The 22,758-nt window shown below is 39.1% G+C and overlaps 1 protein-coding gene across 14 annotated transcripts in view; it reads right to left on the bottom strand.

Annotated features, from left to right (window-relative positions):
* Window positions 1–22,229: 22,229 nt before the first annotated feature.
* CEP44 (centrosomal protein 44) overlaps window positions 22,230–22,758 on the bottom strand; it is a 33,817-nt gene continuing 33,288 nt past the window's right edge. For all 14 annotated transcript variants that reach the window (XR_014076542.1, XR_014076578.1, XR_014076564.1 and 11 more), the window contains one exon: window positions 22,230–22,658. Coding sequence is in view for 6 of the 14 variants with exons in the window: in XM_081569051.1 (XP_081425177.1) it covers window positions 22,454–22,658 (205 nt within the window). In the remaining 8 variants the exon portion in view is untranslated. The remainder of the gene's footprint in view (window positions 22,659–22,758) is intronic.

The following is a 22,758-nucleotide window of genomic DNA, read 5'->3' as shown; positions in this document are numbered from 1 at the left end:
CAGTGCTTCAATTTGTCCCTAGCAAATAAATTTCACAGAAAATGTAGCAAATGATATAGAGATTTTTCAAGATGAAAAGATACTGAGTATTTTGAAATGTGATAACACAAAAACAGAAGAATTTTTTTCCTCTGCTTCATATGGCTTTAATCTGTAATCTAAAAGAGGAAGACTTTTTCCCAGTTAAGAAATGATGGAGTGGAGATGGAGGATGAATTAAAAGTCTAGGATTAATATATATACTTTACTATATATAAAATAGATAATAAACAAGGACCTACTGTATAGCACAAGGAACTCTACTCAGTATTCTGTAATAACCTAAATGGGAAAAAAAAAATCTGAATAAGAATAGATATCGTGGCTCAGATGGTAAAGAATCTGCCTGCAGTGCAGGAGACCTGGATTCAATCTCTGGGTCAGGAAGATTTCCTGGAGAAGGGAATGACTACCCACTCCAGTATTCTAGCCTGGAAAATTTCATGGACAGAGAGGAGCCTGGCGAGTTCCAGTCCATAGGATCACAGAGTCAGACACTACTGAGGGACTAACACTTTCACTTCATTTTTTCTTTTTCATAATTGGATAAGTTTGCTACATACCTGAAATTAATACAACATTGTAAATCAGCTATACTCCAATATAAAATTAAAAAAATAAATTAAGTTAAATTAAAAAGAAATGACAAGCAGCTGAACTTTGTATAATAATTAGTGGGAGGAAGCCGAAATAAAAGAATAGCTTAAAATTTCTGAAAGACATTAAGATTTTGAACCATAAAATCTCACTTGCCATCACAGAGCTCAATTCCAATTTTTTTTCCCTGAAGTTGTTCATTTTCATCCAGACTGTTATCTCAAGATTTATTTCACAAAGTTTACTCTGCCTGTGATCTTTCAGTTTGTTATTTTTTGCAAGTTTATTTAACTTACACTATATTGATTATTTTTTAATGATAGCATTTGCAGCTTAAACCTTGGTAATTACCAATAATGTTTATCATTACAAATATTTATTTATTTGGTTCTGAAAGCAGAACCAAATGTGTCCCTTATTTTCTCAGCCTTCCCCTGCCCTGCTCTCCTCCCCATATGCCAAGTAAACAAAAAAGCAAACCTCTACTGCCATCCAGTGGTGCCTCTGAATTTTTTCAAAAATAAAAAACCTCTGGTGCAGCAAATCATGACTAGAATTTTAAAAGGATTCTCTCTCTTAAATGGCTAGAATGTTTTAGATATTTTAATCTGAAACAACTAGATATAAAAAATCTTTTAAACAAACTTTGCATGTCTATTATATGTACATTATTATCAATAATACCATTTTTATCATTACAACAATGAAATGATGGCCCATTCCCATCTTACCATGTTGGACATGTGATTTCTTTAACTTCTTATTATGAAATAGAGATTTACATGAAGCTACAAAAATAGCATATAGACTCCCATGGAAAAAGTTCCAAACTCTTTTCAGAGTAGTTGTACCATTTTAGATTCACATTATAATTGTGTGAGAAATTTAGGTTCTCATCATCCTTGATAGCATTTGGTCTTATTACTGTTTATTGTACATACTGACATATATATAGTGATGTCTTGTTGTAGCTTTCAGGTTTATTTCCCTAATGGCTAAAGATCCTAGATTTCTTTTCATGTGCTTACATGTTGTCTACATCTTCCCTTTGGGAAATACTTGTTTGTACCTTTTGCCCATTTTCTATTTTTCTTTTTTTGCTGCTGACTTTTGACAGTTCTCTATATTCTACATATAACTCTTTTGTCAGATAAGCAGTTTGAAAACATTGTCTACCAGGATATAGTTTGTCTTTTTATTCTATTATTAACAGGAATTTTCATGGAGCAAAAATTTTTATTTTTTTGTTGAAATATAGTTGATTTACAATGTTGTATTAGTTTCAAGTGTGTATTAAAGTGATTTTTATACATATATACACACATACATATATACACACATACAAATATATGTATAACATCAAAAGGGTAATACATAAATATATATATAAAATTTTTTATTTTGATGAAGTCTAGTTTAGCAAAAAATTTTTATGTCACTTTTATCACACTTTTGACGTCATGTCCAAGAGTTCTGCCCAGGCCTACATCCTAAAGATATTCCCCTCTGTTTTTGTTTCAAATGTTTTATAGTCTTACATTGTATATTTAAATCTCTGATCCATTTTGAGTTCACTTATGAATAAGACATGAGGTTTTGGTTGAGCTTCACTTTTAGTATGTTCAATCGCTCCAGCACCACTTGCTGAAAAGACTGCTTCCTCCATGGAATTACTTCTGCACTTTTGTCAAAAATCAGTATATAACATAGGATTTTTATTTTGCTTTATAGTTAAATACATTGTCTGAGGACTCCCAACCACAATCCTTTAGTGAAACAAATACAGAAAAATTTAAAAGAGATAATTTGATAAGGAAAGCTCAATAACATGAAATGTTATTGGCTAGAAATACAAAGATTATTCAAGATGAGAAACATATTCATATATAATCTTAACCTCACTAGCTGAATTCAAGCCTAACTTTAAATGAAAAACTATATAACACATCAGATGAAACTGGGTCCTTACAACGGCTTCCATGGCTTAAATCCTGGAGGAGTCCTTTACCAGCAACAGGACCTTGGAGCCCCAGCAAATAAAACTTTCATTTCTGCATTTGTCATCTTTGAAATATAAATAATAATCCATGTCTCTCTTTGAATTGCCATGAGGCTGAGTTAATAAACATGAAGCACTTTGCATATGAGAAATGCAGTCAATGCCAGCTATCACTAGTCAGATTGAACATAAAAAGTCTGATAATTCCAGTGACAGCTTTAAGTCAAATCTGTTTGTTAGGGTGAGCTATATTCATCTTAAACCTTAAGCAGGTCCTGTACTCTAAGTTCATTTCCTGCTTGTGAAATAGGAACAAGTGAGCAAGAGATTATATCACCATGGTCAGTTACTCTTTTAGTAAAGACTACTCCTAAAATTTAAAATACTGATTATCATCATTGACCATTATCAATAACATCAAATGTTTCTGGAGCCCTGATGTGTACAGAAAGTTCTGTGTTGGCTACTAGAGTTAAAAAGCTATAAAAGCAGTTGTTATGTAAGATTGCATCTTACAGTCCACAAGCAAAAGTAGGCTATTCAAAATATAAAAAGGAGGAAAGTGGCTCCCAGAGGCTTATGAGACTAAGCAGGTTCAGTATCCATCAAGACCAAATGTGGTTAAAGAGCTGGACAATTTCAACTCCAACAGCTCTATTGACCTAGCTTTTAAAGACAGGGCCAACTCCACAAAAATTCATGCAAATCAAGTTTCTCAGCTATCCTAAGAGAAAGAAACAGAGATTAAGGAAATCTTCAGCTACAGAAGAATAGCAGACTTTGGTCAACAATTAGCATACATGAGAATTAACCATCAACAAACACAATTCCATATGATGCATTCAAGCATCACATTTATTTCTCATGAAGATAATGATCTACTTCATAATATTATTCTTTATATTTAAATATTTATATTACTATAACATAATAATATTATATTTAAAGAATAATATTATTAGTATTTAATACTTGGGCTTCCCCAGTGGCTCAGTGGTAAAGAATCCATCTGCAATTCAGGAGACACCAGTTCAATCCCTGAGTTCAGAAGATCGTCTGGAGGAGGGCATGGCAACCCACTCTAGTATTCTTGTCTGGAGAATCCCACAGACAGAGAAGGCTGGTGGGCTACAGTCCATACAGGGTCACAAAGAGTCAGACATGACTGAAGCAACTGAATATGTGTGCATTTAATATTTAAGAACATTATTTAATATTTAATAGCATTATTTTGAAAGAAAAGTAGCACAGGATGCTTGTTTGCAAATTCCCGGAACCTCTGTTAACATTCTAGAGTGTGCCAGATCACTGCCCACATCACCACTGCCTCCTGACAAGGCACCAATTTTCAGCAAATACAGAGTGACATCTTGTTGATTCAGCCCACTTTAGTGACAGCAAATACCTCCCTTGCCCAGAGAAGCACGATGACTCAGAAAAGTCAACTGAGCTCACTATAAGCAAAGCCACAGCTTGCACAGGGGAGCAGTTTCTGGAACAAAACCACAAGTGGCTTAGCAAGTTTAGACTGAAAAAGAAAAGTTATTCATGTTCGTGTGATAAATAAGTAGATGCAACTTGGAAATCAAAGTCTCCTCTTGATTTTAGAACATCACTCTCTCCATCCTAGTCTTTTTTTTTTTTTTTTTTGAAAAATCATAGCAGCATTATACTTTTCCCTATGGATTACTTTGTTGAATATTTAACATTTTGATGACAGAAAATCTTAGCACTGTTATTTATTTATTCATTCATATATTTATTTTCAGGATCATGTCCATGTCTTTTCAAGAAAGATAATAGTCCCACTAATGTAGCCGAGATCTGAATGGCTCACTAAAGCTGAACCATTTCTGCCAATGGGAGCAGGAAAGAGAATTCACTCACTGATGCAGTGCAAACCCTGAACCGTCCTGAAATGCTTTGGTCATCTGAAATGCCCACGTGTCTGCTTCTTTTGATTTGCAACAGTCTGTTTCTCTGTTCTCTTGCCACCTAAATGTAGTTCATGAACCCAAGGAAGTGTGATCCTAACCAACTCAGAGCAAGAAGGGATGTAGGAATTGAGACCAAGATAGCTTGTTACCCTGTGAGGTGAAGGGGTACTGTTTGTTTTGGTCATTTTGGAGAGGGCTCAGAAAGCAAGAGAAAGGGCCAGTTTCAACTGAGGGAGTGTGTGTGTTTTATTTCAATAGCATCCCAGGGTCTCCCTCATGGTTCAGATGGTAAAGAATCTGCCTGCAATGACGGAGACCTGGGTTCAACCCCTGGGTTGGGGAGATCCCCTGGAAGAGGGCATGGCAACCCACTCCAGTATTCTTGCCTGGAGAATCCCACGGACAGAGGAGCCTGGCGGGCTACAGTCCATGAGGTCACAAAGAGTCAGACACTACTGGGCGACTAAGCATACACAGCACCCAGGGCTGTCCACAGGTAAATTTCTGTGGGTCAGTAAGACTTACATTCTTGCTCCTGGCTCCATCTGGAATTATTCTGAATGTGAGTTTCTCCCACACCTCCAATTCTAATTACAAAGACTGTCAGAGAAGGAATAGGAAACTGGAGCAAAATTCAGTGTGGAGATCTCAGAGAAGAAGGGAGGAAATGGCCCAAATGAAAGATATAACATCACTGGATGGCGGAGGAAAAGTATTCTGTGAAGAAAAAATCAAAAATTGACAACACTTGATTTTGTAGTTGAAGTTGCAAAGAAGAGACCTATGAAGTATAACTTTAAACATACCCGTGTGAGAAGAACATTACATAAGTAGTTTCATAATCCATCTCCATTTAAGGAATATGGATAAAGAAGATGGTGCTACATATACACAATGAAATATTATTCAGCTACTAAAGGAAATGAAATAGGGTCATTTGTAGAGATGTAAATGGACCTACAGTCTGTCATACAGTGTGAAGTAAGTCAGAAAGAGAAAAACAAGTATTGTACAGTAACACATCTATGTGAAACCTAGAAAAATGGTTCAAATAAACCTATTTGCAGAGCAGGAATGGAGACACAGATGTAAAGAATGGATATGGGTACATGGGTGGAGGGGGCCTCAGGGTGGGACAGACTGGGAGATTAGGATTGACATACATACACTGGATCCTCAGGTGGTGCTGTGGTAAAAAATCCTCCTACGAATGCAGGAGATGCAAGAGATACGGGTTTGATCCCTGGATCAGGAAGATCCCCTGGAGGAGGAAATGGCAACTTGCTCCAGTATTCTTGCCTGGAAAATTCCATGGACAGAGGAGCCTGGAGGGCTACAGTCCATGGAGTTGCAAAGAGTCAGACACAACTGAATGACTGAACACACACACACATATACACATATATATACACTACCATGTATAAAATAGATAGCTAGTGGGAAGCTGCTGTATAACACAGGGAGCTCAGTTCAGTGTTCTATGATGAACTAGAAACATGGGATGGTGCGGGTAGGAGGACGGTACAAAAGGGAGGGGATATATGTATACTTATAGCTGATACACTTCATTGTACAGCAGAAACTAACACAACATTGTAAAAAAAAATATGCTTCAATAAAAAATAAATAAAATGAAACAAAACTAAAAGCACATTTTGTCATTATGATCTTTGGTAGAGCAATTTTACTTTTCTGTTCTGATGACCATGTAAGCAAGAGTTGTGGATGCATAGGGATGTATTTGGCTTAGGAAAAGTCAAGGCTGAGGTAACACAGGTGAACAAAGAGGATATGGACTATGATTGATGTAAACAGAAGGATTTAACCCAAAGAATTTCATTCTATGTTAAAAATAAATGCCTAGTCATGGAGCCAACTTTGAAACAATGTGAACTCTTTTCTGGTGTCTTTATAAATTGGTGTAAGTCATGTGTCATATGGGAGCTCATCTGATCCTTGGTGAGCAAGGTATACCTGGACTGAACCCCATACTTCCACTTGCTGCTGAAATTCAAAGCCATTCTAGGACCCTTGGCGAATACCTAGACAGTTTACTGTCGCACAGCTTCCTCTACTTCCTGGGCTCCACATAGACTGACTGGGTGTGACCTCTCATTGATCTGGATATAAACACAGTTCCCATATCATCATCCTCAGATGATGAATTAGAACCAAAGCATTTGTAAATATGTGTAATTTTACTGATAATTGGAAAGGTAGGAACAAAAACTTATCACCATTTTTTTTAAGATTTTTTTCGTGTGGGCCATTTTTTTAAGTCTAAATGTGTTAGAGTAGTGTTTGTATTTTATGTTTTGGTTTTTTGGCTATGAGGAATGTGGGATCTTAGCTCTCTGACCAGGAATCAAACCTACAACCCCTGCATTGGAAGGGGAAGTCTCAACCACTGGATCATCAGGGAGGTTCCCACATCACTTATTATATTGCCCTGTTCTCTGGTCCATTTTACCACTCAAGACCAGAAGTTTCTCTCCTGGCTTTTTCTCTGAAGTACATGTTCTTCTGTTTTGCTGGCTTGTGTCCTCTCTCCTCCTAAAACTTGTCTTTCGCTCCTCCCCTGGCTTCTTGGTAAAAAAACAATACATTCCTCCTCTCACCTCAACCACAGCAGCTCCCCTGTCCTCTGAAGTCATCAACCGAAACTTTCCCAGCATTTGTGAACTTGTTTTCTAAGCAGAAATAGCTCATAGAGAAGAATTCTGGCCCAAATGTTAGGCTGATATTTTCTAACCGTATTATGTTATGTCTGCATTTGAATGACAGAAATCTGGTGTGATAGTGCTGAAAATCATTAGATTGGAACAAATGACTTCTCAACAGTTAATCTCATTTAATCCTTACAAGTATAGGGATGGAGAAACTTTTCCTCTATCCTTTTGGGCTCGGTACTAAGAACTTGTGAATTAAACAGGCAAGAGACACATTAAGTAGAAAAAGAAACGTAAAATTTATATTGATGTTAATATTTTTACATGCACAGAGGCATCACAGAAAAGTGAAAAACCTCAAGAAGTGGTCAGATTAAGGGGCTTATGGAACATTTTAACAAGGGCCAATAAATTGTGGGGGTGTCACAGTTGGTAAAGAATCTATATGCCAATGCAAGATGTGGGTTTGATCCCTGGCTCAAGACAATCCCCTAGAGAAGAGAATAGCAACCCACTCCAGTAGTCTAGTCTGGATAATTCCATGGACAGAGGAACCTGGTGGGTTACAGTTCATGGGGTTGCAAAGGAGTCGGAAACAACTGAGTGTACACATGCACAATAAATTCTGGAGAAGTAAGTAAACAAAAGAAAAGGGATTTGGGTCTTCTAAGGCTGATAAATTATGTGAGAAAAAATATATATGAGAGAAACTGAAGCTAAAAACTTGGCCTCTGTACACCAGTGCCAAACCAAATCTCAGAGACAGAGTTTTGAGTGAGGTAGAAAAGAATAGCTTCATTGCTTTGCCAGGCAACGGAGGACACTGTGGACTTGTGCTCTCAAAAATTGTCTGTGCCAACCTGGAGGAATTTGGTGAGGTGTTTCATAGCAATGGTTCAAGGGCAGGGTTATTGATAAGGATCAGCATGTATATACAGACTGGATTCTTTTAATCTGGCCTTAGGTAGTCTCCTGATGATCTGTGGTTCCTGAGGTTCTCAAACTTTGACCTTCTCTCTGGGATGAAGAATGCTTCCTCAAGTAGTTAACATCTTCCATTTGTTGGTGGTTTTATTTCTGCAATTGAGCTCAAAGATATTGTTATGTGTATTCCTTCAAGAAAAGCTATGACAAACCTAGACAGTGTATTAAAAAACAGAGACATTACTTTGCCAACAAAGGTCTGTATAGTCAAAGCTGTGGTTTTTCTAGTAGTCATGTATGGATGTGAGAGTTGGACCATAAAGAAAGCTGAGCACAGGAGAACTGATGCTTTTGAACTGTGGTGTTGGAGAAGACTCTTGAGAGTTCTTTGGACTGCAAAGAGATCAAACCAGCCAATCCTAAAGGAAATCAATCCTGAATATTCATTGGAAGGACTGAGGCTGAAGCTGAAGCTCCAACATTTTGGCCACCTGATGTGAAGAGCTGACTCATTAGAAATGACCTTGATGCTGCAAAAGATTGAAGGCAGGAGTTGGAGGGCACAAGAGAGGACGAGATAGTTGGATGGCATCACAGACTCAATGGACATGAGTTTGAGCAAGCTCCAGGAGATGGTGAAGGACAGAGAAGCCTGGCATGATCTAATCCATGAGGTTACAAAGAGTCAGACATGACTGAGTGACTGAACAAAAAATCCCATGAAGGGGAACCAGGACCTTGCCCCAAGGCTGCACAATTGTTTCTCCACTGCTCCTCCCTTGTCTCTGCATACCTTCCTTGATTAGCAACTGCTTGAACCTGCCCTTTGGAACTCAAGAACTCAAGGAAGTTCAAGAAACAGGGGACACAGAAAGAATTTCAAGCTCAGGAGCCCCATGAGGTTCTACTCAGTTTCAGAGCTAATGGAAGCAAAGTGTTATTTTAGTAAGGTTTTTCTTTACATGGACTCATCTTGGTGCCAGCTCTCCAACTCTGATGATAAGAATTGCTATCCTCATCTTGGTGCAGGGTTTTTGGGAGGGAGTAGTTTGTGTGTGTGTGCTCAGTCATGTCCAACTCTTTGCAGCCCTATGGTCTGTAGCCCTCCAGGCTCCTCTATCCATGGGATTTCCCAGGCAGGAATCCTGGGAAATCACTCTGGTGAGTGGGTTGCCACTTTCTCCTCCAGGGGATCTTTCTGACCCAGGGATCAAACCCACATCTCTTGGGTATTCTACACTGTCAGGCAAGTTCTTTACCGCTAGTGCACCTGGGGGGAAGTTTATACTCTGCTTTTAGGTAGAAGAGTGAGGGCAAAGGACTTTTCTTGGATGTGCTGTTTCTCAGTCACTTTCAGTTCAAAAAAATCAATATGTCAAAGTAGCAAATTTGGGGTGGCATGTCCTGATCCCCTTCACAAAACAGTGAAGTGTCTTTATGCTCATTTTACAGATGAAAGCTCTAAAGCAATAAAAAGCTAGGAAATTTCTTCACGATGGCTCTGGAACTATCTGGAACCAAGATTTAAACAAGATGAACAAATATTTGAGCGGAAGTATTTGGAAGCATCATCACTTGGGGTTAAACTTTAGCAAAATGCTGTGAAATGCAGTTTGACACATAAAAATCAGCCAATCTCATTTTCCCCTTATTGTTGTTTTGACCTTTCCCAGGAATTCTTTTTTCCGAAGGTTATTTACTTTAACCCTTCTGTCTGGAGCCAGGCATCTCATTAAGCCCTTCTTTCTATCTATGATATCAGTCAAGGCAATTCCTTGGCGGTCCAGTGGTTAGGACTCCACGCTTCCATTTCAGGGGCATAGGTTCTATCCCTGGTCAGGGAACTATGATTCTGTGTGCTGCTAGATGAAGCCAAAAAGAAAAAGATGAGTCAAATAAAACTATGCAGTTAAATAGGATTAAAAAAAGAAAGAAAAGAAAATCAGGTTTAAGATATGAGTTATAAATATCTAACCATTGTGGTGGTTTCTGATGTTATTTCATTTCTCTTTTTTCTTCTTTATCTTTTTTTTTTTTCTGAGAAAGGGGAAAGAAAGAAGAAGTGCTGAGGGAATGTTAGAAATATTATATCACTAGTTAACTAGAACAATTTTTGGTTTTCATTATGTCTATTAAGCCCTCATCCTATATATAGCCTTCAAACTTTCTATTCCAGAATTTATGCATTGTAGTGCACTGATTTGTTCAGATGTCTTCCTCTATTAAACTGTAATCTTCTAGCACAATTGTTTTTCAAAAAATATTTTTGAAATAAGGCAATAAGTATCAATGCAATTTTAGTGAAATTACTAAAGGAAGTTCCTCAATTTTCCTCTAGAGGCTTGATATTCAATCAAAGTAGTGGATTGAATGAATCAGAATGAGTCAATCTTGAATTGGGGTTATTAATATCTAGCTCCAAATAGAGGAGGATTTCTATCTCACAATGTTTCATCCACGTTTCATTAAGTGTTATCCACTTACCTACAAGGGATGTGAACTCTCATTATTTGGTAAGTTTTTTTCTAATATTCTGTTATATGCTCCCAGAGCCACAAAAACTGTGTTGGTTGGGTTAGAGTAATTTATTTTCACAATTTCCTTGATGGATCTGTAGCTCAGAGAAGTAAAGTGAGCTGCCCAGTTCATCACTATGATTATCAAAATCATGCTCAGGTTTTCTAGAAAGAGCGTCTGTGCTGCAAGCCAGAGTACCTGGAACATAGCTGATGATTAACTGAAATGTATTGAATTAATAGGAGAAGGCAATGGCACCCCACTCCAGTACTCTTGCCTGGAAAATCCCATGGATGGAGGAGCCTGGTAGGCTACAGTCCATGGAGTCTCTAAGAGTCGGACACGACTGAGCGACTTCACTTTCACTTTTCCCTTTCATGCACTGGAGAAGGAAATGGCAACCCACTCCAGTGTTCTTGCCTGGAGAATCCTGGGGACGGCGGAGCCTGGTGGGCTGCCGTCTATGGGGTCGCACAGGGTCGGACACGACTGAAGCGACTTAGCAGCATTGAATTAATAAATCAACAATTTAAAGCACAAGGGGCTTAGCTTTAGTCCTAAAAGTACACATACTTTTCCCTTCATTTAAGCCATTGGCTTTATCCTCCCTGAAACAGCAGTAAGAAGTTGTCAATCAAAATCAACCCCCATCTTTGACCAGATGTGCAGGAGAGGAATGGGTACTTCTCTGAGTGACTTTTTCTAAAACAAAGGTCAAAACATTATCTACCTGAGGTCCCCTCAACCCTGCTTTCTTAATTTTTTTTTTTTAGCTGCGTGACTGGGCCTGAAGGATCTTAGTTCCCCAACCAGGAATGGAACTTGAGCCCCTGCAGTGGAAGTGCTAGAAGTCTTAACCACTGGACCACCAGGGACGTGCCTTAGCTTATCATTTTTAATTGTTGCCAGTTTCTCTGATTTTGACTCCAGGTTTCTCATCAGTGAACACTTGCCAGTAAGTCTCCCTCGTGGGGAGGTTATTCATCAGAGAAGGACTGATGTGTACTTTCTCTACCTTCCGCAGAGCACCGAACAACACCTGGGCCACCCCAGTGCTTACAGGATCACAAGGAGCGCTCTTACCCGCAACTGATTTTCTGGGCTAAACTGCAAGGGAGGCAGAGTGATTGAAGAAAATGACAAGGCTGTTGATTAGAACGTTTGCTCCCATCCCACAGCACGGGTGGCCAAGTTCAGCTTCCTCTGAGAACCACTGCCTGCTCCCTAGGGTGTGCCCTTGTCTGTGTAACGCACCCTCCCAAAGCATGACTGGAAGAAAACGAATCAGAGCAGGATTCTGAGCTGATGTTGTTCATCACTGAGTGTGATGAACCCTTTCCAAGGCTGGGAAAGACAACCATGAGCCAAGGTTTCTCCAGGAGAGGAGAAGCTGTGCTCTCCTTCCTTCCCATGAAATCTTAGCCCGGTCCTTCCCTCTATTTTTTAAGATTTAGAATGATGCTGATTCTTGTCCTGCATCAGCATAATCATATTAGATGCATCAGCATAATAGGCAAAATTTGAGGCAGATGTTTGGTTCTGCTCAGAGAAGCCACATTTATGAAAGTTCAATTAGCAACAATTGGCCATTGAGGGAGGCAAGGAAGGCAAGTGAAGAGGCCCCTGTGGGATGAGGTTCTGTCTGCCTTTGACAGAAGGATGAGGATGGTTCAGAGTCTGCAGGGAAATAAGTGCTGTACTATCCAGCCTCAGGGGTCATCCCGTCAGGTCCAGACACATGGGCAACATGTCAGCCCTTCCACCTGTCTCCAAAGGCACCCTCTTCACAGATGCTGTGACTCCAATAGCTTTGGTTTTTATGTATTTCTTTAAGAATAGATGCATTGTTATTATCTTGAAATGGAACACCAGAAACATATCACTTTTACATCTCTCCCTTATCTCGAGTTCCAAGTATTGCAACAGAGTTCTATTTCTTTTCTGTAAAAAACCACAGCAGGTGACCCAGAGGTTTTCCCAACGCTAAGAGTCAGGGGTTTAAAGATATAGCTCATGAACTAAACATCCACATTAACCATGTTGGTTTGGAATGACCTGCTGTTGGAAAATAAACTGCTCTAATAGTTCAGAGTGAACACTGAGTTTTGTCAAAAATCTGTCACTTTCAATGAGAATGAGGATGACATTTAAGGAGTCATTCTGCTTCTTGCTTTGCAGATGTAGTTTCTGACACTGCCTATAAAATGGATCTGTGGAAGTAATCAAGACTATCTAATACCCAATGATGAAATAAAAGAATCACTCAAGAATTATTAGTTTATTTTGTTTTGCTAGATACTCATCAAAAAAGGTTCCAACCTACTTTATTGATAATGGATCTCATCTATTTGGACTTAACTCTTTAATTTCATTTCTTAGAAACAAGGCACATGATTCTCTCTGTGAAAGTTCAATTACTAGCTGAAACCGCATTAGGTTTTTAAGCTACTGAATTAAATTAGGTGCTTTGAAATAGTCATTGACTGAAGAGTTTAACATCAAGCTTTGAGAACACAGAGACATTTGCAGTGAATCAATAGTATTGGCAAAGCTATCTCCTGGCTTGCCTGCAAATAGTGAATCACAGCTCCTATTTTTTGAAAACTAACGTGTTTTCACAACGGGAGTAAAATTGCCTCTTTTTCCCCTCAAATGTTCATCTTAAGAAATTAAATCTGAGAACAGAGAGGGGGTTATATTTTAGGGAAAGAGGCCACCAAACAGCCTCCAAACCCTGAAGTGGAGGCAGTGAGGCCTTCTTTGTTCAGTTCCTTCTCTTCAGGCTCCACCCCTAAGCTTGCAGACCTTTCTGCTCTCAGGACCCACAGCCCCATCCTCCTCTCCCTCAGCTTGGGGACCCTCTGTGTCCTCTGGAGGAGCACGTGTTCCTTGATGTTCTTCCTAGGCATTCTGTTTCTGTTTTCAAATTATACCCCACCCCCACCTCACTTCCTGCTTCCTCCTAAACCTAACTTCCCTGAAGGTTTGAGCCTTTGAAGATACCAAAGAATGATTTGCAAACCAGTTGCACTTTTCGCCCTGCCTCTAAATTGTTTAAAAGCAGAAAATACAAAGGGATAATATGCATTTACACACACACATCATATGCCAGCATATATACCACACATTTTACATATATTGGCTCATTTAAACCTCCTACAACCACATGAGAGAGTATTATCTCTATTTTATAAGTGAGAAAACTGAAGCTTAAGGAGATTAAATTATTTGTCCAGGTTTCAAAAAATAGTTCAAAGTAGAAGTAAGAATTCAAGTAAAAAACCTCATCCCCAAATCCATCTAATTAATCACTTCACTAACCTTTGCCTGATGATAAGTTTTCTGAAGATAAAATAATGTGGCTCTTTATTTTACATAGATCTACTGAAACAGCAAGGAACTTCAGAAAGATCTGCCTTTTATTTATAGTTATGTGGAGTTTAAAGATGTGATTAGTCCTGTTTCCCAGAGAAATATAGGGAAAAGAACTTTAACATGGATATAATAACATCCAATATTTTTTTGAAAATTAGTCTTGACTTGAGATTTTTTGAGGACAGGGTTAACACTCTTATCTCCCCTCAAAAATGCCTAACACATTCCCTGTAAATAGTAAATAATAAATAGTAATCTATATTCCCACCTGTAAATAGATCTGGGCAATTGCTCAGTGAGGCTAATACAGGGCTCAGGGAGATCTCGCAGGAGGCATAAGAGACAGGTTCGATCCCGCATCAGGAAGATCCCCTGGAGGAAGGCATGGCAACTCACTCCAGTATTATTGCCTGGAGAATGCCGTGGACAGAGAAGCCTGGAAGGCTATAGTTCATAGGGTCACAAAGAGTCAGACAGGACTGAAGCAACTTGGCATGCATGCATGCATGCATGCATGCATCGTGGTGTAGGTACCCCACTACTTTCTTGAGGTAGGTAGTCTGGTATCTATCCCAAGAAAATTCAGGGATAGAGTGGCAAAGCATAGAAAATTGTGACAACCCTTTAGAAAAGGGACTTAAATATATGTATCAGATTTGGGCGTGCTTCCCAGGTGGTGCAGTGGTAAAGAATCCACCTGCCAATGCATGAGATACGTAAGTTCAATCCCTGGGTCAGGAAGATCCCCTGGAGAAGGAAATGGAAATCCACTGCAGTATTCTTGCCTGGGAAATCCCATGGACAGAGGAGCCTGGTAGGCTACAGTCCATGGGGTCGCAAAGAGTCGAACACACATAGGAATTTATTTTTAAAATCCATTTCCTTTAACTCTGTAATTCTACTTCTAAAAACTTTAGCCCTGATGGTCTTTTTTGTTGTTGTTCTTGATGGTCTTTTGATGAGTCAACTTTGCTAAGCTGCAGTCCTCAATTATTCATAAACACTTATCCAAGTGTTGCCATGAAGTTGTTTTTTTTTCTAGATGTGATTAAAGTAAAAAAAATCAACTGACTGTAAGTAAAAGAGATCATCTTAGATAGTCCATGGGGTCACAAAGAGTAGGGCACGACTGAATGACAAACACTTCACATGTTTTATTTGGTGGGATTTTTAGGACTTTGAGCCCAGAAGACAGCATCTCAAGTAACCCTGAGAGAATTTCTCCAAGGAGGTGAGGGGAGGAGCCAGGTTATATATTAATAGAAGTTTTGCAACAAAGGGCAGGTAGTCTGAACCTCAAAAGGTTACTGTTAATTAAAGAAAACCCAGGTTAAGGAACTTAATACTTTTCCATGTATGGGAACATGCAAGAGTTTGGGCTTACTGAAATCATTCCTATGATATGAACCTCAGCTCTATGGTGCCAGTTTCTTTGTGTTTTCACACCCTGAGTTTTCTCAAGGCTCACCGGCTCACCATCCATGGCGGCTAATAATTGCTGATGAATGTGACATCCTTTGTTTACTGGTATGGCGGGGAATATTCCATTTCTCACCTGCAATTCCATACCTTGCTGGCTGGCCTCCACGGGGTGAGCCAGATCCATGCAATAAATCCCTTAGCAAACATGTCCTTCTGCTTCTGCTTCATAGGGTAAGCTCTGACTGATACTATAAAAGAAATAATCTGAAACTTGTGAAACTTTCATATACTAAGGTTACCATGAGAGCTTTTTTATAATAGTAAACTTAAATGTGCCCTAGTGGCTCAGAGGGTAAAGAATTTGCCTGCAATGCAGGAGACCCTAGGTTTGATCCCTGGGTTGTAAGATCCCCTGGAGAAGGGAATGGCTATCCTCTCTAGTATTCTTGCTTGGAGAATTTCATGGACAGAGGAGTCTGGTGGGCAGTTACAGTCCATGGGGTCCCAAAGAGTTGGACACGACCTAGAAACTAAAACTTTCACTTCATTATGAATTCAACTAAAGTAATTATGGCACAGTTATTTGTTGTATCTATATGTCTGAAATTTTGGTAATATCATAAGAAAACTTATGTTTAATTTTAAGTTTAAAATGCAGGATCGAAACTATAGGGAGTATGGTCCCAGTTATGTAAAAGTGTATCCAAAAAACAGAGCCTAGAAACGAACTTGTATTAAGAGAGGTTGTCTTTGGGAGGTAGGCTTATTTATTATATTTTAAACTGAGAAAAAAACAGAGGAAATTTTAATCCTTTAAAAAAAGATCTAGCAGTTTATGCTGTGCATTCTTTCAGAATTAAGGATATATCCAAACATCCATAATTTTAAAACTAGTGCTTTAAATTCATGGGTATTTTTCCAAGAAATCTAGTGCTTTAAGATTTTATGCAATGCTAATATATTCTTACATAATACATAAACTTGGATAACTTTATTGTAAACCTGGTGAGGTACTTGATTCTAGAACCAACAACATAAATAAGATGAAACCAGGAATCATTGTAAACAAAGGGATGAGGGCTCTGAAGTTTCAAATATTAATAACTTGCTTTTATTTAAGTCACACATTGTGATACATTCTGTAGAGTGCTAGGAAAGGCTTACTGTAACTAGCACAACCCATCAGAAAAATATACACATAAAAAGCACAGAAAAGATTGTTACTACAATTCTGCTTGCTGAATAGTTGCCTGAAATTAGATTTTGAGCTAGATATCTTTCTGACAAAATGAACCATAATTTTAGCAGATGTTATAATAGGAATATATTTTAACACTTGTGTATCTGTTTCTGTGCAAAAATATATATATATGACTAATGTTTCTCACAAGCCCATGCCCCCCTCACCCCACCATCTGTGTGTGCACACGTCTGAATACATCTTCCCTCTCTTAATCTGTCTCTGAAAATCAACAGTTTTTGTTAGAAAAAGAGTCAGGAAAGAAATAAAGATAGATGGAATCATGGTTATAGACCCATGAGACTTTTTTCAGCAGTTAAATCTGATTGTGTACAGAAATGATGTATAAAGTGAATTTTCTGTCTTCTAGGATTTGTCCAACAGGGATAAAAACTCAGCAACGTGCCTTAGTTCAAGCTTCCATGTTCAGTTATTGACCATCTAACCTCTTATCATGTCTTAGGCATGCTTTATACATACATTTAAATAGACATTGAGTCTAACCACTACAGTGGAAACCGTCGTTTTATGTTATGTGGCATTTTATTTGTAAGAACCCATCTTTTCTTTTATATTGTTAATGTATGTACTGTGAAAATACATGTGTATATTCAGAAGGATGGAGAAGGCAATGGCACCCTGCTCCAGTACTCTTGCCTGGAGAATCCCACGGATGGAGGAGCCTGGTAGGCTACAGTCCATGGGGTCGCTAGGGGTCGGACACGACTGAGCAACTTCACTTTCACTTTTCACCTTCATGCATTGGAGAAGGAACTGGCAACCCACTCCAGTGTTCTTGCCTGGAGAATCCCAGGGACGGCGGAGCCTGGTGGGCTGCTGTCTATAGGGTCTCACAGAGTTGGACACGACTGAAGCGACTTAGCAGCAGCAGCATTCAGAAGGATAATGACATTTCGATAGGTTAACTTTGAAAATATATACTTGAAAGTCATAAGAATGTGGATGCCATATACAGGGTCAATGGCTTTCCTTTTCTGCTTGACTTGTGTCTCTAGATCTGGAGTGCCTCCAGATTGTCAGATTTGAAAGAAGTCAAACTTCGGAGATTCTGAGATCACACGGCAGGGTTTATGTGAGGGACATCCTCCGATATGTGTGTGCAACTCCCTTCCCCACCCTCCGGGGGTAACAGCTTCTTTGGAAAAAGAGAACATCCTGGGGAGGCATGCTCTTTAGCCAACAGTCCTGAGTGCTATGAGGTCACAATCATGACTTCATACAGAAATCTGGAAGAAGACAGTAAAGTTTGGCAATGTGCTGTGGGCATATGAGCTTGTTAGGGAAAACATGTAGTGACTGAAGAGTTGATGACAATTCTGGATCCTCTTCTTTGAAGCATCTGTTTTCATTTATATTCAGTTATTCATCTGCTATTCATTCAGGAAGGATTTTTAGTAGCTTATATATATATATATATATATAAGCAGTTAAACAGTTGAATCTATACGGAAAGCTAATAATATAGTCAATGAGAAAAGATTAAGGCAGAGTTCACTGTATATGTGTGTGTATCTGTGTGCATATGTATAAATACATTTGGCAATTTTCCCTTTTATATTACTTTGGCAATAAAAGTAATATAACATTACTTTTATTTATACTAGAACTATTTATGAATAATAATGTTGTTAGTTTCTGAGGCAAGTGGCCATTCAGGTCTCTGATTCTTAACCTCGAGTTTTTATGTTCTGAAGATGTGCAGTTCTGTACCACAGAGAAAATGTGGCTTTTTATCCTGAAACATTAGATAAACTTTCTAAGGCACTGTTCTCATGTGAAGGCAAGTAAGATTATTGTATTAAGTAGAATGCAAAATTCATTTTTAAATAAAACTCTTGGACCACTTCAAGTTATATCCTTAGACTCTAGGGTTACACTTGTCATTCACTCATTCATTCTTAAACAGAATACCAAAGGCACAAAACATGGAAAGAAAATAATTGGTAAATCGAACTTCATTAAAATGAAAAGCATTTGTTTGCTTTAAAAAAACACCACTAAGAAAATAAAGGAAAGCCAAAAACAGGAAAAAAAAAAATATTCATGACACACGTCAGAGGAAAAACTTGTAACCAAGATATAGAAAGAACATTTACAATTTAATAACAAGACGATACACAACTCAAAAAGTGCCAAATTGTTTCCCAATTTGTTTGTACAAACCCCCACCCCCACCCGGCAGTGTATGAAAGTCAAGTTACTTATTAACTGTGTGATCTTTGGTCAGTCACACCTCACTGACTCAGTGGTACAAGTACAATGAAAATAGTCGCCATGAAGCTCCCTCCAAGAAGTGAGGTCTCTCCCCCAAACTTTGGAATCTCGCGGGCCTTGTGACTTGCACTGCCAACAGAAAGCTCTAGAAATAAGGCTAAGCTAGTTCCCAACCTGGGCCCCAGGAGGTCTTGAAGTTTCCACTCTGTAGTTTTTGGAACTCGAGAGGCATCCCAAGAACAAACCTGGGTTACCAGGTTAAAGAAGAGCCCTGATGTCTCAGCTAAGGTCTTTCTAGACCAGGAAGCTTCAAACTCACTTGTGATCACAAGTTCATGTCTCTGCCAGATCACCTAGTCCAAGTTAAGATCAAGAACTGGGCCGTGAAGCCCTGTCCAGTTCACCATCTACAGAATCACATTTGGAGTTGATAGTATAAGCCGATAATTTTGGAGGTGGTTTGTTAATCACATGATTGATAGCGATGCCTCACAGTGAGATTGGATAACATAAGTATCTACCTAATAGGACTGTTGGGAGATTTTTTTTTAATTAACTTTTTTATTGGAGTATAGTTGATTTTATAATATTGTGTTAGTTTCTGCTGTACAGCAAAGTGAGTCAGTTATACATATACATATATCCCCTCTTTTTTAGATTCTCTTCCCATGTAAGGAATAGAGTTGCAGAGTATTGGCTAGAGTTCTCTGTGCTGTACAGTAGGTCCTTATTAGTCATTATTCTTGGGAGTTCTATTTTTTATTTTTCATTTTAATTGGAGTATTCTTGGGAAATTTAAACGAGATCATACATGTAATCCTCTCTGCCCAGAGTACTCAACTATGTTAGCCACGATAACAGTTATTGCTATTATCATAATCTTTATCTTGTGGGGAAGATGGCTGTTTAATGCAAATATGTTGCTGGTTAAGAGAGGAAGAAACTTTGTGGTTCTTCTCCCTATTAATCTATCAGCTTATGCATACATGCTAAGGAGCTTCAGTCATGTCTGACTCTTTGTGACCCTATGGACTGCAGCCCCCAGGCTCCTCTGTCCGTGGGATTTCCCAGGGAAGGATATTGGAGTGGGTTGCCATTTCCTTCTCCAGGGGATCTTCCTAACTCAGGGATCGAACCTTGGTCTCCTGAATTGCAGGCAGTCTCCTGCATTGCTGGTAGTCTCCAGCATTGCAGGCAGTCTCCTGCATTGCAGGCGTATTCTTTACTGACTGGGGCACCAGGGAAGCCACAATAGAGGCTGATCAAACACTAACTCTTTTTAAATTTTCCCTTTAATTTTTTTGCATAATTTTCAAAATTTTTACAAAATCTTTCTCAGAAGTGCATTAACTGTTATACTAACAAGTGTTAATGTAGTTCCTGTCTTTCCCCGAAAGGACTATAAAAACTGCAAGGCTTTTAGGATTTAAGGCATGGATAGAAATACTCAACCCAGGTGTTTCTAAATCACCTTCCACCATCTCAAACGATGCTGTACTTGAACAGGTCTGGCAGAATATCTTAGAACGTTGTCTGTGTTTGTATCAAGTTATGTTACATCCAGAATAAATGCATAAAATAAAGCAAAGCCTGCTGACATATTTATTTTCAGGACACTTTTGTCATATGAACTTTATAATCATATTTGAAAATCCAGCTGTAGAAAGGTATGTGTACTAGATGAATGGCTGTTGGTCATTTGCCAGACCACAAAATTGAACTGCATATAGTAAAGAAAAATCACAAACCAATGTTGGAGCACTTCATCCTTTCAAGTCAAATTATTCAATTAATCACCTAATTGCTGTCAATATCAATATAATAACCCTTCTAACGCCTATTAAAAATAAAAAAGACTACAACATTTTTCTGAAATCTTGCTAAAAGTGATTTCTGGCTTTTAAAAGCTTTATCTAAAGTGTTTGTATAAATATAAATGTCCTCTGTGTCCAATGTAATCAATTTTCCATTTTCAGTAAATTCCAGAGAACTCTGCCCTCTGTAAGAAGTGTTGGCTGGATCCTGGTGGACTGGTTTTACTAGCAAAAGTGTTCGTTACAGAGGAATGTCTCCATGTGGGATAGACTTCAATTCCAGGAAGGTGACATGTTCAAGCCTAAGTATTATTTCTCCCCAATTAGGAACAAAATTGTGTTTATTATCCCCAAAATACATTGCTTGAGCCAGAATTTATGGATCTGCGTAATTGGAGTAATTTTCTTTTTAGGCTGAGACCCTTTCTGGTGGTAGCCTTATGCTTTGAGCAAACATCTGAACCAGAACTCTAAGTGGTTGTGGTTAATGCATACATCGCCGGAGATCTTTGGCAGTTCAAACGTGAAGCACATAAAATCTCTGCCACTTTGAGACCCAAGACCACTTGGGGAGATATTCTCTGTTTTAAATACGGTCATAAAAATGAAAGTGAATTTTATTTGATGAGAATGATGTGAAAAAAAAATTATACGTTAGGTATTTGAGGAGTCAATAAATGGGCTGAATGGAGCCAAGGCTTATTACTTGTGGTCTAAGGAAATGTGTTTACAAGATGTGAGTGATGCAATTAATAGAATGGATCTAGCGCTGCCAATGCTGCGGGCTCTCAGGCTAAGCAAATGGTATCCCCATTATATCCCCCTTCTTTCCTTTGCCACTGCTTTCTCCTACTCCACTGAAATGAGTGCCATGGTGCAGCTTAGAATATATTATCAATCCAGGAGGAGCAATCTTAGATACAAGGACTCTGTTTTCTCCTTGTTGCCCTACCTTCTGTGAACACTAGCAACCCTACGTGTGTGCTCAGTGGCTCAGTCTTGTCTGACTCTTTGTGACCCCATGCACTGTAGCCCACCAGGCTCCTCTGTCCGTGGGATTTCCCAGGCAAGAATACTGGAGTGGGTTGCCATTTACTCCTCCAGGGGATCTTCTCAACCCAGGGGTTGAACCTCCATCTCCTGCATTGGCAGGCAGATTCTTTACCACTGAGCCACCTGGGAATCCTTACCAACCCTACAGAACTATCCTATTTGCCCTGCTCAGCTTTATCCTAGTTTTCACTGTTGAACTATGTTTTAATTCCTGCCTCTTCAGCCCATGTTTGTCCTTTTCACTATTCTGGTTACACAGTCCTTTACATTTGTGTGGACTTAATTGAGGATGGGAGGAAAGTAAGGATGGGTGCTTTGTCATATCTGAATATTTTTCTAGCAATCTTGCCCTAATTTTGTATTTTTGTATTGTAAAGTCAATGAAAATATTTGAGCGAATGAAGCACATTTTCTATTTGAAGAAAGCATGTATTTCCCTGCCCCTGGGGCCCTCCACCCCATTTACCACGACAAAGGTATAGGTAAGTTATAAACCCACATGAGGAATATGGGTGAGGGGTCATCAGCAGGGGTTTTCACGAGCTGGTGGAAAACGGAAATCAGATGGACAAGGGCGATGCTGCAGGAAGGAAAAGCAGAGGGTGAAGGTCCACCTACTGAGAGACTTGCTGCTAAAGAAGGAGCTCCGGGTTTAGCAGAGGAGCTCCCCTAAAACATCCGAGTGCAGCAAGGGAAGGGAGACATGGGGTCCTGGAAATGAAGAGGCAACCCAGGAGAGGGACCTGGGAGAGTCCAGGATGAGCTGGATGGAGGAGGCCTAGAACGCAGCCAGCCGGGGTGGGAACAAGAAGATGGGACACTCCATGTGGGAAGGTTCTAGGAAACAGAAAACACAACACAAGAGATTAAAATAGTGTATAAACAGATTAGCAGGATGGGTACATAGCACTTAGAGTGCTAGTTCTTCCTATTCCAA

Source organism: Giraffa tippelskirchi, chromosome 1 (assembly GCF_054371585.1).
Source record: "Giraffa tippelskirchi isolate mGirTip1 chromosome 1, T2T-mGirTip1v1.2.pri, whole genome shotgun sequence".
Classification (NCBI taxonomy): Eukaryota; Metazoa; Chordata; class Mammalia; order Artiodactyla; family Giraffidae; genus Giraffa; species Giraffa tippelskirchi.
Note: the sequence above shows the minus strand (reverse complement) of the source record. Positions and strands in the feature narration are given on the sequence as shown.